The sequence below is a fragment of the Colius striatus genome, chromosome 8 (genome assembly GCF_028858725.1).
Source record: "Colius striatus isolate bColStr4 chromosome 8, bColStr4.1.hap1, whole genome shotgun sequence".
NCBI classification, from domain to species: domain Eukaryota; kingdom Metazoa; phylum Chordata; class Aves; order Coliiformes; family Coliidae; genus Colius; species Colius striatus.
Window position 1 is genome coordinate 21,911,983 of NC_084766.1, and position 14,472 is coordinate 21,926,454.

Here is a 14,472-nt window from a genome sequence, read left to right on the forward strand (position 1 = left end):
TTTGCAGCTATTACTGTAAATTAAGACACAAGCACAATCATCAGGATTCACAAACCAAAAACTGGATATGCCAAACACTAAAATAAAGACTGCACGAGTGTACTTTTGCTGCTGTCATGCTTTAGAGTGCAAAAATATAAGTCAGTAGTTTACTATTTGAAGACATTTCTAATTCCAAAAATATTTCTGTTGGCAACCAAAAATGCAGTTGCTGGTTATTTGCAAAAACTTGAGGTAAAATATTTCAGGCCAAATAAATTACTAGTAAAAAACTAGTAGTCCTTTATACAACCTTAAGGAAAAAAAAATCTTTTAAAAAGATCTTTTGCCTTTGTAGAAGAGCATATTGGCAGCGTGTATAAAGCAAATATATTACGTCCATTTGGAGTTCATGCTGTACAAAAGTCAATATGCGCTAGTAATTCTCTATGCTGGCTTGCTGGATACTGCACTTGACATCTGGGACACTCAAGAAAACTTTCATCAAGGAGGCTTGAATGTTTCTGGGAAGGACTTGTGTCATATATGGTGAGCTGCTCTTCAAATGCAACTTGCAAATCTTGTGGTTCCATATGTCCAGATTTCCGGAGTTTCTGGAAAAGGAGAAGCTTTAGTGTAAGATCAGGGCATGCAAGAAAAAAATATTAAGGTTTGATGGCACACAAGCCTTGTATGTGTTATACCACCAAGGATAGACTTTTAGAGATGGGTAAATGCAGTTATACTACTTGTGCTAATAATGGAGGGCCTGTTGTGTAATTCTAACACTGCATTTCAGTTAGATTGCAGGTGGCTTTTCTGCAGTCTAATAAAGACAGGTTTCCCACAACATCTGACTGAGAATCCTTATCCAGCCATCTTCCTAGCAACTCACACACCATCTTTCCTTAAGAAAATGATGCCTCAGTCCCCTCTACATAGGATGCTGGCCAGTTACCTTCCCAAAAAGTGCCTTAATTTTTTCTTCTGCAAAGAAGTATCTGTGTGTAAAGGCTATCCCTAAAGGGCATCCAGTTGTCTGACAGCTACTCCTCCAGCATCCTAGTACAGAGAGTATGTATTAAGCTGTAACTTCGTTCTGCTCTGCCCAAACCTCTGCTCTGCTCCCAGTAGATAGGTTTTCCAGTGGCCCTGTCAGCAGCAGCCACCACAGTCCTCGCCTGCAAGACTTTCCCAGGGGCAATGCACAAATGAAGTACATCAGTATCTCGGGATTCATGACTTTTTCTTCCTTGTTTAAGAAAATACTTCCAAGTTGCATACAACAAAGAGGGAGAGCAGTCTGATAGTCACAGAATTTCTCTCATTTGCAGCTTGTTAGAAGCTTTTTAATTTATCTTCTCTGTAAAAAGCACAGTGGTCCCAGACCTGGTCTAATGAAGGACACGTGTCTGACTTCCATTTTGAGCTTCATTTAAATCCAGAAATGCAGTTTTGACAATCCTGTTCAGCTATCACCTCATCTTAACAAGATAGCATATTGTAGAGCTGCAGAAGCACCAACAGTTAAAACTGCAGTTCTGCTCAAGACCAGAGCAATCCTGGATATGACAAAGCAACACAGATCAATGGTTTGCTTAATATTTAATCCTTGCCCTGCAAAGTCTCAAGTCTACAGCTCAAATCTAGGTGGCTTTCTTTGGGCTTACACAACCAGCAGCAAACAGACTATTGGCCATCACAATACAACAAATGTCCCTTTTCATTGTAGGGGGGAGCTTGTCTTTTTGGAAATGAAAAACAGGTTTTAGTGTCTCATCCTGTATCAGATGGAAGTAGGGGAGTAATTCAACTTTTGTATCTGAGGATTGTGTCCTGTTGACTAGCAGTAAGTCTGAGTAGAGGCATACTGCAGCTTTATTGTGCAACTAGATACACACTGTGGTACAAAATACAGTTATGCTCCCTGCTCAGGAAGCTGACTATACTGAATCTCCTCCTGCAGTACTAGTTCTGCATCTATAGCATAGAGAAAAATGATGCCTAGCTAGATGACACAGGGTTCTGCACCCTGGGGCCTCATACCTAAAGGATGCAGACTGAATAGCTGATGACATTAACAAAAGAATCACTATGCTTGAAACAAGATCCCAAAATGAAAATTTATGGAAATTCACCTGCAAGTTATTCAGTACATACCAGAGGTTCTAGATGGGTTATTTGCTGCCTGGTCTTGTGCATTTCCTTATGGATTTCATTTAACTGATGCTGCAAGTTGTGGAGATCAGGCTTTTCATTCTCCAAGTATTTGGTGCATACTTGTATCTGGCAACACACCAAGGTGAAAATTAAAGAATTAAAGTCAGAATTATTAAGAATTTATGTGGGAAGAGGGGGAGAGAGAGGAGAGAGAGAAATATTTGCCTTTATATATTTAAGCTTTACTCTTCTGCCATATCCTAATAGAAAATTGTTGCTTTCACTACAGTGAAATTCATATATGCCCAATTATGAAAATCATCTTCCTTAGTAGAGGTGGAGCTTGAAGTTGTTTTGGTAGCTTAGCAAATAAATTGAACTTTTTTTCCCAGTAACATCAATTAGATCTGTAAAAATGTACTTGGAAAAAAAAAGAGATGGAAAAGATGTTAATGCAATTATTTGTATGATTTAATGAAAAGTATATTACAAAACTTCAATAAGTTGATGGATTTTTAAGGTGCTTCCTGTACCTCATCTGAGGCTGCACAGTCAAGTAAGTGAATGCAGAGAAAACGGCATCAGGTTTGATCACACCGTCCCATCTGTAAAAGGTTACAGACTTTCCTCTTGACAGACATGGCAGAATTTTTAGATGGATGAAGAGATTATTCACAGTTGAATATTGATGTTTAATATTAGCTTAATGTACTAATTCTTAAATTTGGGTATAACAGACTAAGGATCATCATCTTAGGGTATCATTTGGTACCTGTTGTTGCAACAAAGCTATCTTAGCGTGTTCTTCCTTCTGGTTAAGCAATAGTTTTTTAAGCAGTTGCACCTACAAGGCAGAAAAACATTTGTAATAAAAGAACTTCCATATACAATAGTTAATAAGCTTAGCAAATAATGAAGCTAAGAAGTGACAGAAGAAAGCTTTCATAATCCAAGGCCAACAGGAGAAAAAAAAGTATGCCTGTTATGCAACAGCCAAACCCAATATCTACATGTCTGGGGAAAACCCGAGGGTAACTAATCATTGCATTAATAAATGGAGGGGTGGAAATGCAGGATGGTGTTATAGCTCATAAAAAGTAAAACTGAACTTTCCTAGGTGATTGCTAGGATGCATACAAAAAGACACTAAACCTATACTTGCATAAACATATCAAGATGGTTAAAAAAAAAAAAGGCAATGCAACCTTTTTTTTGAAGTAGAACAAGTTTAAGAATCAGAAAGTGCTATGCTATAATGGATTAAGTAAACACAAAAACAAGTATAATAATCCCATGTTATCAGTATGTATCAACTGTTATAGTAAATGATGTTGTTCAGATTTTAAAAAAAAAGATCAACACTTTTTAATCATTATTAACCAGTGAGAATCAGGCTGTTTTTAGAGAGCTAAACTGTTGTTCTGGTTTCAGCCTTAGTAAATTTTATTCTCATATCTCAAATTTCAACTCTACATTGCTTTGTTATCGACCCCAAATTTCTCCAAGTTGCAACTCTATCTTATTTGATAAGATAGATGCCCTGACTTGATGCCCTGAAGACTCCTTCAAGGAGGATTTTCCAGTTTCTCTTCAGCAGATTTGCGGTCACGATTTCATGTCCAGAAGAAGAAACGACATATTTTAAGGTTTATTTTGTTAGCATCACTGTGCTGATAGGAATGTTCCAAGACATCACCATAATTCTCTATGTAGGGGAAGTGGTGTGAGGAAAGCACTGAATATTTTAAAATACAAACATACAGCACATCCACATCTCCCCCTACCTCTAAATCAGCTAGAGTGGTTAAAGAAAAGAATTAAAAATTTCATGTATGAACAGAATTGTTTCACTGAAGTCATATGGTACTTTTTCTGGGGTGGGCAAGCCCTGTGAACTATTAGAATCCACTGCAAATGCAACAGATCTGTAACAGCATAAACCACACATACTGAGCAGTCTGCCTGACAGGCGTGTCTTGGGCTTTGGAGGGAATTACAGAACCCTTCTTGGTGGTTTCTACCAAGCCAGCAACAACTTAAGGTCCATCCCTTCCCTTGCCTATCTAGGTGTCAATTTCTCATGCTCAGATGTGCCTGTATTGTTCCATGGCGTCACACAGAGAATCAAATGCAGGAAGCCATCAAAATGGGAAAAATGGTTGTCTGGGGACACTGTCCAGGGACACAGCTGCTTATGCAGCAAATATGAAACTACAGGCCCACATGTGTATTTGTAACAGCCAGGTGACAGCAAATATCAGTGATACTCCATGGTTAGGACATGATAAAATAGCCTGTACAGACTTGGTATTTATCTTTCCTGTTCTTGTTTCCTATTAACCTTGAGGATAAACTAAATTAGAATTGATTAAGTATTCTCTCGCTTGTCTCTCCTTCTTCCACTTATAAGGGAAATAAGTGAACAAATTTCACAAAAAGTAGGATTTTTATTCAAAACAAGATATTAAAGAAAGAATTCAGTTTTAACCACAAGGACATAAGTTTAGAGATACATAAAGAACAGTTAACAAAGCAAATGAGTGATGGTGTGTTCTGATTAAGTATGACTTTTCAGGTCTCTTGATTCTTTGCTAATGATTTTAAACCTCCAAATGCAACCACTTACCTGACAGGTAAGATCCTCAGACTTTTTCTTCTCTTCTCTGAGCTCTCCTTTAATAGTTTCATTTTCTTGTTTTAATCTCCGCACTTTCTCTTCTTTCATTCTATTTTCATTTTCTAGAGTCTTCATTTCAGCAACCTGCTGTGACTGCAATAAGGCATTTAAACTCTGGACTTCTCCTTGTGTTTCTTCATACTTCTTTTTAAATTCATTAAGTTCAGATCTCAGCTGGATTACGGTACGTCTTTCAGCCTCAAGATCTCTCTTAGCAGTTAGTAACAGCTGGTCATAACGTTTTTGCTTTTCCTCTTGTAGTTGACCTTAAGTCAGAAATAATTTGAGATTGTATTGTAGGAAAAAAAAAAGTTAAAGATCAGAACACCAAATCCTTGACAGCATTTTGAGGCATATTGATAGAAATTGTCATTGCAGGCTATTACACATCTCAAATTGACACCAAACTTTAATTAAACAGCTTTCAATATTCCTCATTAAGTGAAATCTTCTTACAGCTACTTCTCTTGCTAATCCTTACAGCAATATTATAGCCTTTGTCCTGACTACACAAACTCCACAACCCACACGTAATGCATGAGGCCACCAAGGAACTATGCTGACACATGGAATAAAGGCCAACGGTTTCTAGATTCTCACTGCGAGATTTAGGCTCCTTGGCCAAGTTTCTGGCATCACTCCCTCTCCAGAGGTACCCTGGGGATCTGACGGATTCTACTTCATTGTTTATTGACCAAAACCAGATCATCCATTGCCTTTTGCAGACTATGTTCAAATTGTATGCTATAATTTCCTTTTAAGTTGCAACTAAAAGGGACTAGGGTAGGGACTTTTGACTAAAAAGTATCTGCTTCTTGGCTAGTGATAGTTACTTAAACCAGAGTTTGAAAAATTTCTGCTTGTTAACCCAAGAAAAGTTTAGTAAGTAGGGGGGAAAAAAAAAAAATCAGTAGTAATACAAAATATACCTAATGGCAGAACAAGGAATGTAGAATTTAACAGGCTTTGCTGATTTTTGGCATGGTACATTTCTTGACGTTAAAACTTCTACAGAAGGCTTTCCCTCATTCTTCAAAGCATAATTTACTGGAAGTTTCTCACTTGACTGTCCTCCCTCCCCTTGACTACAAACTAAGCCTTATATTCTCATTAACAATACTTCTCTATAGGGTAATAAGATCTTCAGAGGAAAAAGTTGTCATATCTACTTTCAACTTGTACAGCTAGGTTCTTAGAAACTTGAATTTCTGCTACTGTCTGGCTGTCTGAAGAGAGAAATTTCCTTATACCCTTACTCCTAGATTCCTGACTGTTCTGATGACAAAGCTTTGACTTCAGTAACTGAGTTACATTTCCTGGTGAGCTACTTATGTCTGCCTCACTCTAAAATACTGTTCATACATTTCCAAACAGCACCAAAACAAGATTATGATGGCATTTTAGTGTTTTCCATGAAGATTCAAGTAGTAATACAGCAACCATGCACAGCATATGAATTACTAAGTGGCGAGTATCTGTGGACTCACTCATACCCCAGATGATGCTAGTTCTGTTTACTGAATTTATCTTGCAGGTTGCTTGGGCATATATAAAAACAATAATTTGATAATAAGCAAGACATCTCTCCAATGTGACTTTAATTTTATTCCACATGCTGATCAAGCCCAAGTCATCAATCTGAATGTATGTTACTGAGAGGGCGCTCATCGAGGAGCCTACATAGCACTGAAATGAGCTAGAGGTGGCCAGGTCCATGTTGTGAAACACTGTTTGGGACAGGTGCCAAAGCCTATCAGAGGTTTTCATGCCCTGCAACAACTGTTCAGATGAGTAAAGAATATGGCAGTCTTGAGTCATTTTTATAATATTTATTTTGAAAAAGAGTAAACTTGAAAATCCCAATCCACACCTAGATAATAAATCCTTAATGCTTCTATTATGTAGGCTGAAAGTGTACTTTGAAGGATGGGAGACATACATACATTTGCCTCAACACTTTCCAAACAGAGAAGTTGCCAGCAGAGTGTCAAGGCTGTTAGAAACCTTCTTTGAAGTAGATAAGAACATGAAATACTGTTGAGCAGGTAACATGGCTAGATAATAGGAAGCAAAGCAATTTGACTTAACCAAGTTTTACCATAACGAAACCAAAATATGGAGAAGAAAGTCTTCATTTTGTTTCATTGTGCAATAGTTTGTTTTCCAAAAACTTATTCTGTAGATAATTATGGCTTGGGTCACTTGTGGAGGCGAAAAAAATAACATCAATACCTTCTGAATTGAATTCTTTAGGTTCTTGTTGGCTAACTACTTTTGACTTCTGTTCAAGTTCAAAGATCCTTCCAAGTAGTCCCCTGACATATGCTTCACGTTGCTGATCATAAAGTAGCCACTGTTGGTTTTTTTCAAGAGCCTTCAAGAAAAGGAATAGAACAAAAAAATCCCTCTGGTAATTTATCAGACTTTTAAAGCATTAGTCTTATTTCTTTAAAATATTTTAAATTATCTATTATACAGTTTAAAGATAAGCTAGTTAATTCTGCTACAAATCTTCTCTGTACAATAAAAAGCCATCTTCATTTGGAAAGGTAAGTATTTAAGCAGAAGTTAAAATTGCAGCAATAATAAATATTGTTTGGCTTACTTCTTGGAATGGGAAAATGACTTAAAGGCTTTCATAAATCATGCCTAGATTGTGAAGAATTAACTTTTCAATCTCAAATATAAAACAACACCTTGAAAATGAAATAAACTAAAACTGTGTCATTACAACTTAAAGTCTGCAAGGAGGACATGCATTTTATATCTGATTGGATCAAATGGCTCAGGTTGGAAGGGACCTCAGTTTCTAATCCAATCTCATGCTATCCCAGGCAATGTCAGCTCTGAGGTCAGACCAGATTCACCGAGACTTCTGTTTTGTCAAGAACTGCTTTGCTCCAACGTTCCAAACAAGGATTTTCAAAGATGAATGTATCATCTGTGGCCAGTCTTGTTCAATAGCTTTATCGATAACTTGGATGAGGGGATAGTGTGCATCTTGATCAGCAAGTTCTCTGATGACACCAAACTGAGAGGTCTGGCTGATTTCCCAGAAGGCTGTGCTGCCATTCAGTGGGATCTCGACCAGCCTGAGAGTTGGTCAGAGAGGAACCTCATGAGGTTCAACAAGGACAAGTGCACCTGGGGAAGGAACAACCCCACATACTAGTACAGGCTGGGGACTGACCTGCTGGAGAGGAGCTCTGCAGAGACAGACCTGGGAGTCTTGATTGATAATAAACTAAACATGAGCCAGCAATGTGCCCTCGTGGCCAAGATCTCCTTCCTTGGAGACCTTCAAGACTCGTCTGGACACGTTCCTGTGTGACCTGAGCTAGGTGGACCTGCTTCAGCAGGGGGATTGGACTAGATGATCTCTAAAGGTTCCCTTGAAACCCTACCCGTTCTATGACTATCCCTTCTTCTTTTTTTTTGCAAGCATTTTTTAAAATTTAAATTATTGTCCTGCCATAAAAGAATTTTAGGTATTATATTTTAGAGGGATCTATAGTATCTTGATACACATGATACTTGCAATGTTGTACAGGAAACTTACGTCTTTCAGTTGTTTTTCAACTTCATAAAGATTAGTTGATAATCCAGTGCTGTTTGTTACAGCTTCCTGCTGACAAAGAACAGCCTGTTAGTGTTCTTTAAAACAGGTATCTGAAACAGTAAAGCTAGTCTTGTGTAAATGCTAATCTCACATAAATATCATAAGAGTATTTAAAAAATGAGAACAGATGCATATACATGCCTTTTGTGTTTAAAGATCTTTAGAGATCTTTTGAAAATGTCTGAGTTACATGTTTCTGAAAAACAAAGATATTTAGGGTACTACTTAAATTTGCAAAAAAGGCAAGTATTTGTTTTATTTTTGTATCTTCATACCAATTTGGTAATAAGCCAGAACTACAGCAACTCTTGTGAAAAACTAGAGACGTTGACAACTTCATTGGGATAACAGGAATATTATAATAAACTATGCAAGCCTGTCTGGAACCGTAAGGACATGATTTTCTGGCTGATTTTATGGACTTGATCCACAGCAGAGTCCTTAAAGTATGAGTTGGAAAGTTCTTTCGACTCATCTAAAACTAGAGATCAGTTAAAACAGTTACACTCTTTTCATTACCTGAAGTGTTTATGCACTGCATCACAGAAAGCATTTTTTAAAATCATGTAGATGTATGCCAGAGGGAACTTTTAAGGAGATAGAAATGTAGATCACTATCCAAATCCAAGGTACATTTCTCCAAAGTTTTCCTGTGATTTTTGAAACATGACTTAGAACAAGATTTCTAAGTGAAAACAGGAGAACTTCCTAATAAATATAATTTAGAGACACTGCAGTTGCTTAGATTCCTGTTTCTATGAGCAGAACTGCCCCAGTGAAAACTCTCAAAATTGGTCACACAACTGTTGTTTCCATATCAGAGAATATCTGCTGCTCATATGCCACCTAGCAGTTTCAAGCAGTATTACTTGTTTTCAAGGTTTCCCAAGACATCAGTCAAAACATGGCACATGGTGTTATCCTGTTAATAAATCAGTAAAAAACTTGAAAGAAAATTCTAGTTTTAAACTAAACGATATTTTGGCAGTTCACTAACAAAAATATCAGGGAAATCTGTTGAATGAACCCACATTTTAAGTTCGCTAAAAAAGTTCAGTCCCTTGAAATTAAACACGTTGGCTTTAAACCGGTATTTCTCAAGGTACTGCATTATTAGAAGGGACACGTGTATGTATCATCATTGAAAATTAGTAGAGTAAGGTATTTGGTCAAAGCTGAATTTCTAGAAGTTACTCAACTTGCATGTAGCACGCGGGGAACCAGCACCATCTACAGGTCAAAGCTGGAAAACACAGGCACCTGCTTTTTGGCTCTGACTACCCCGTGGCCCTTACCGAGATACCACTGCATTTTCTGTGGAGCATTAAAAGAGGCAGGGGTGGAAAAACAACTGTAGCCAACTAAATACACCTGTAAAAGCTGCCAAGTACCAGACACCTACTGGCAACTTTAAATGCAAAAAAACTAATTTCTGTCCTATCTTCTGTCACACTGAACAATAACCATACGTGATGCCATGTGAAATATAGCCAACTAGTTTCAACAACCAAGGAGCAAACGAGGATTTGTAAGAGCAGGAAGGAGAAAGATATTCTCATGACTGAAGCCAAATTAGGTGAGAAGCTCAGTTCATCTTTATTAATGCCCCATCTCTCTATTACTGCTCCTTCTGAATCTGTTTAGTGCCCAAACCGAAGAAGGGCATAATATCTGCTTGAGCAAGAGTGGATCATTCCTTGTAGTATCATGAGTCATATCAACTGTGTGTGAGTTTGAAAAAGGGACCTGGCAGTACAGCATTAGATAATTCCCTCCACAGCTGCATTGCCTGAAGTTGTGCTCTTTGACTGTTCTTCATTTAGCATTCAGTCTGGATACTATCTCTCTTCATACAAGTGTGTTGCATGCCAATACGTAACTTGCAAGAAGATTAAAGATTCTTCCTATTTTATGACATATTGCTGCTTAGTGAGTGCAAATACTGTGTCCAATCTGTTTATAAACTGAACTTAGAATTCGCAGTCACAGTGGTTCTTCAGTGCTCCCCTGGGAGTACTGTCCCTGTTTTCAAGCACAGAACAACTTGCACTAACAGCGAATAAACTACATTAACTGCTTCATTTCTTCTAATAGAGAACAAAGTAATTGTTCTCTCCTTTCTGCTTCCTTTGTTTTTTCCTTTAGTTGACTTTGTAATTAGGAGATTTTACTATTCTTAATTTTGGATCTAAGCTTGTCTTTCAAGTTTTGAATTTGTCCTTCTCTCCAAGAAGATGGCTGTTTTTCAAGGGAAAGTATTTTCTGAATGAAACAGAATAAAAAAGTGACACGAATGTCAGTCTATGCAACAAATCCACTAGCAAGATTAAAACACTTTCAGAAGATACTAACTTGAAAGGTTCTCTTTAGCCTCTAATTAGCTAAGAATATTCCTCTTTACTCACCACAGTACCACAGCCATCATCACAAATATTTCAAATCATAGTAAGAACAGTCTAAAGTAGACAAAACAAGAAGATAATGCAATGAACCCAATTTCATAGCCTCGGTAGGTACTCAGTTTTGCATGTGAATACAGATCACTGTGGTATATGAACCTTAAAATACAAGTAGCACAAGCACTCTAAAACACTTCCACCAAACTGGTTGGTGATACGCTTCTTAGTGCTGGTTATCATATTTGGGTAGCTTTTGAGAAGCAGGAGTGCTTTCTTGCAAACTAAGTGACAGTAAATGAAGTTACAAAAAGAATATAATAAAGCATTCAGAAGAAGGATTCCATTTTCCAAGTTATCTAGCCTTTTAGTTTCAAAAAGTGCTTTAGTAGAAACTCTTGTTTCAGTAGTCCTCAAGCACAAATAATTGTTAGCATTAGAGCTGCATTTAAGATACTGTGGGGCTCTATGTAAACTTCTGTTATGATAACATTTCATTTTCTGTGAGAAAGGTTGATGTTTAAATCCTGCATATTGACAGCAAATTGGTAGCAGATGTTGGAGAAACCAAAAGAAATTGAATTTTAGAGAGCCTCATTTAAGGAGTTGTTGAAGACCATCCAGTATTCACTAGAATTCAAATACTGACTCCTAGTATAGCTAAACACATCTGTGATTTTTACACCTGCAAACTGGGAACCCACCAACACTGAGCAAGGAGCAAACTCCACCAAATGCTACAGATACAAATACTTCAGCTGTCTATCCGGAGCAGGCACTTGGGTTAGCACTTCTTAACTGATGACGTGCAGGCACAGGGAAAGCTTTCATGTCTAAAGTAGTAGCCTCAAAATATTTGTGTGCCCAGACTCCATTAGTTGTATCCTTTGAGCATCCATTTAAAAAGTTTTCCAGTCCTTCTGTGAAGCCTGACAGTACACAACTTGGTCACATATTAAGTCCTGAAGTTCCTTCTCTGCAACCACAGATTTACCTTGAATGGACAAGGCATCGAAATTGCAGTGTCTTAGTTTCTATTCTGTGTTTGCAATGAGAGAATAATGTGGTGAATGTTTTTACAGTTTTATTTAACTATAGTTGAGTGGGAGCTTAGGCAGCTGTTTGTAAACATAGTGTTTTGGGTTTTTTTCAGGAAATGCTCAAAACCATTCTCTGAGACCAACTGTTCCAAATTATCAGACGTGTCTGATGGTCCATATCTTAATGGACTAATTGGCACTTTTGGCCTCAAATATTTGTGTTTAACTTTATTACTTCAGTCATTATTGACAAATACCTGAGAACAAAATCGACAAACTAAAACAGTCGTGACATCAAAGTAAGCTAAGGTTTAACATGAAAGATCACCATCCTGCTTACCCAGCTGGACATACTGGGCTCACGTTTACTGTGCGCCATTAGGACATCACTAACGTCAGCTCCCATACAAACATCCACCTCACCTCCACGAGCCTCTTCTCCGCATCGGTCATTTTGCTTTTCCTTTTGACTTCCTCCGGGGATTTTCTCAGGGCAGAATTCTCCTGTTTGCACTTCTCGAGATCACTCTCCGCTCTGGAGCTACCTGACTTTAAGCCCCATTTGCCAATAATTTTATCCTTGGCGGTCTTAGAATTCATCTTTAAGCACCTATTAAAAAAAAAACCGTAACGTTACGCAACAGTAAGCCCTTCAGCCAAGCAGGGTAGGGCTCCTGAGCAGGCCGCGGGAGGCAAACGGACCTGTGAGCACTCCGAGTCTCGGCGAGGTCGCGGAGTCTCCCCGACGGCGGTCGGCAGCTGCTGCGGCTGCAGTTGCTCCGGCCAGCCCCAGCACAGCCCCGCTTCCGGGAGTTTGAATCCCGCGGCTCCACCATCGTCACTTCCCGGGCGGAACCGAGAGCTGCGGCGGCTGCGATGGGTCATAAAAGGAGGAGTTAAAAACGCTTCCGCGGCGTTACGGGTTGGAGGTGCGCGGACTGGTGCTGCCGGGGGCTGGAGGAGCGGTACCGAGCTCTCCGCGGAACGCCTGAGAGGAGACTCTCTGCTGGCTGGTGTGGGCGGCCGCGTGACGTGACTGGCCAATGCGGTGGGGCCTTTCTTCTCTCCACCTTGTTTTCGGGCCGCGGCTCAGGTGTCGGCGCGTGGGTGTTGTGAGGGCACCTGCAGCCAGTCCCTTCCTCGGCTTTGGTTCCCCTTGGCGAGGCCGTAGTTAATTTTCAGTTTGAGGGGAACCTGAGCTGAGATAAAGGTAGTCTAATAGAATACAAGAAAAGAAACGAGAGTGGTATGAGACTGTCTTGCTGGCAAAAAAGAACCTCACTCCTCCCAGCAGAACACGGAAGCAAGAAGTAACCAGTGCCCTCATGGAAGTCCCCAAGGACAGGGACAGCTCACTTGCCACTTACAGTCCTGGGCAAAACAGACAAGACTACTCAACTTGTGGAAGTAAACAATTTAATTCACAACCAACCAAAACATAACAGAAACCAACACAGAGTGGGATGATGAAGAGTACAACTAGCCCTTTAAGTAATCTTCTCCCCACCCCTCGGTCCTTACCATTCTCAGGCACCTAATCATAGTATCCTTCTGCCCCCTGAGCAGTACAGGGAATGGGTGGTGCAGTCCTGTTCTGATGGCTCCTGCCATTTGTCTTGCCTCGAGGCAGGTGGATTCCTTGCTAGTCCTTCCTGTTCAGCATGAGGTCCCTCACACACTACAGTCCTGTGTGGACCATTGTTTGTTCATCCCAAGGGCTGCAGCTCCTCTATGCAGCCCCCAGGCAGCCTATCATGGCTGCACCACATCACACTTTCCTGCTCCTCCAGGTGCAATCAACCCCCTGCCATGGAGTCTTGATTTAATATCATTCCCAGAGCTGTTGGTGGCTGTCAATCCCACCATTACCTCCATGGGTCACAGGGAGATAGCTACCATCTCGCCATGGTCTGCAGGGGGATCTCTAGCCTGACACACCTTCTTAACTGACTCCAGGGTCCACATGGTCACCCACTCCCCATCCTCTCCCACTACTCTTCCACCATTATTTAAGATTTCCCTTCTTAAATTAATGGCAGAGGCACCAGATTATTGGCCTCTCTGGGCTGGAGGTGAGTCCAACTCAGAGCTGGGGGAAGTTTTGAGAACTGCTTACAGAGGTCACCACTGCAGCCCCCTGCTTCTGTTACCAAGCAAAAAGTGCCTCTACACAAACATAACACATATCTATACTTAAACACATATTTTACAGTGGTAGTGTGTACCACTTGGTTTTTACATCTGGTCCACAGGAGAGAAAAACTGCTGTAAAGTTGAATACAGGGTAGCTTAGAGCAAGGTGTTCTTGTACTTACGGTTTAAAATTTACCTAGTTTCATTTTAGTGAAGTTACTGCGTGGTATTTATGTTAAGGCAAAGCATTTATAGGCCTGCAAACAATAGAGGGGATCGCCTCACATTTTTGCACATATTTCCTTATTTGGTTTCAGTTTTTAATTATGCATATATATTTTAATAATTTCTCAAGACATCTACTGAATTCAGCATGTTAAATATAGAACCTGTTGTATTTATTCTGTGTAAAACGTAGTTGTTCCAGAGTACAGCTGAAGGGGGAGCACTTAGACTATTTTTGAAGAC

At 39.5% G+C, this 14,472-nt stretch overlaps 1 protein-coding gene across 1 annotated transcript; it reads right to left on the reverse strand.

The window, feature by feature from the left end:
• Positions 1 to 300: 300 nt before the first annotated feature.
• On the reverse strand, positions 301 to 13,096 carry CEP55 (centrosomal protein 55). Its single transcript, XM_062001484.1, has 8 exons — positions 12,574 to 13,096; positions 12,295 to 12,481; positions 8,376 to 8,441; positions 7,049 to 7,190; positions 4,766 to 5,082; positions 2,912 to 2,983; positions 2,140 to 2,265; positions 301 to 593 (listed from the first exon to the last, which is right to left on the reverse strand). The coding sequence occupies exons 1-8, from the start codon at positions 12,705 to 12,707 to the stop codon at positions 390 to 392; spliced, it is 1,248 nt and encodes a 415-aa protein (XP_061857468.1). The 5' UTR covers positions 12,708 to 13,096; the 3' UTR covers positions 301 to 389.
• Positions 13,097 to 14,472: the final 1,376 nt, after the last annotated feature.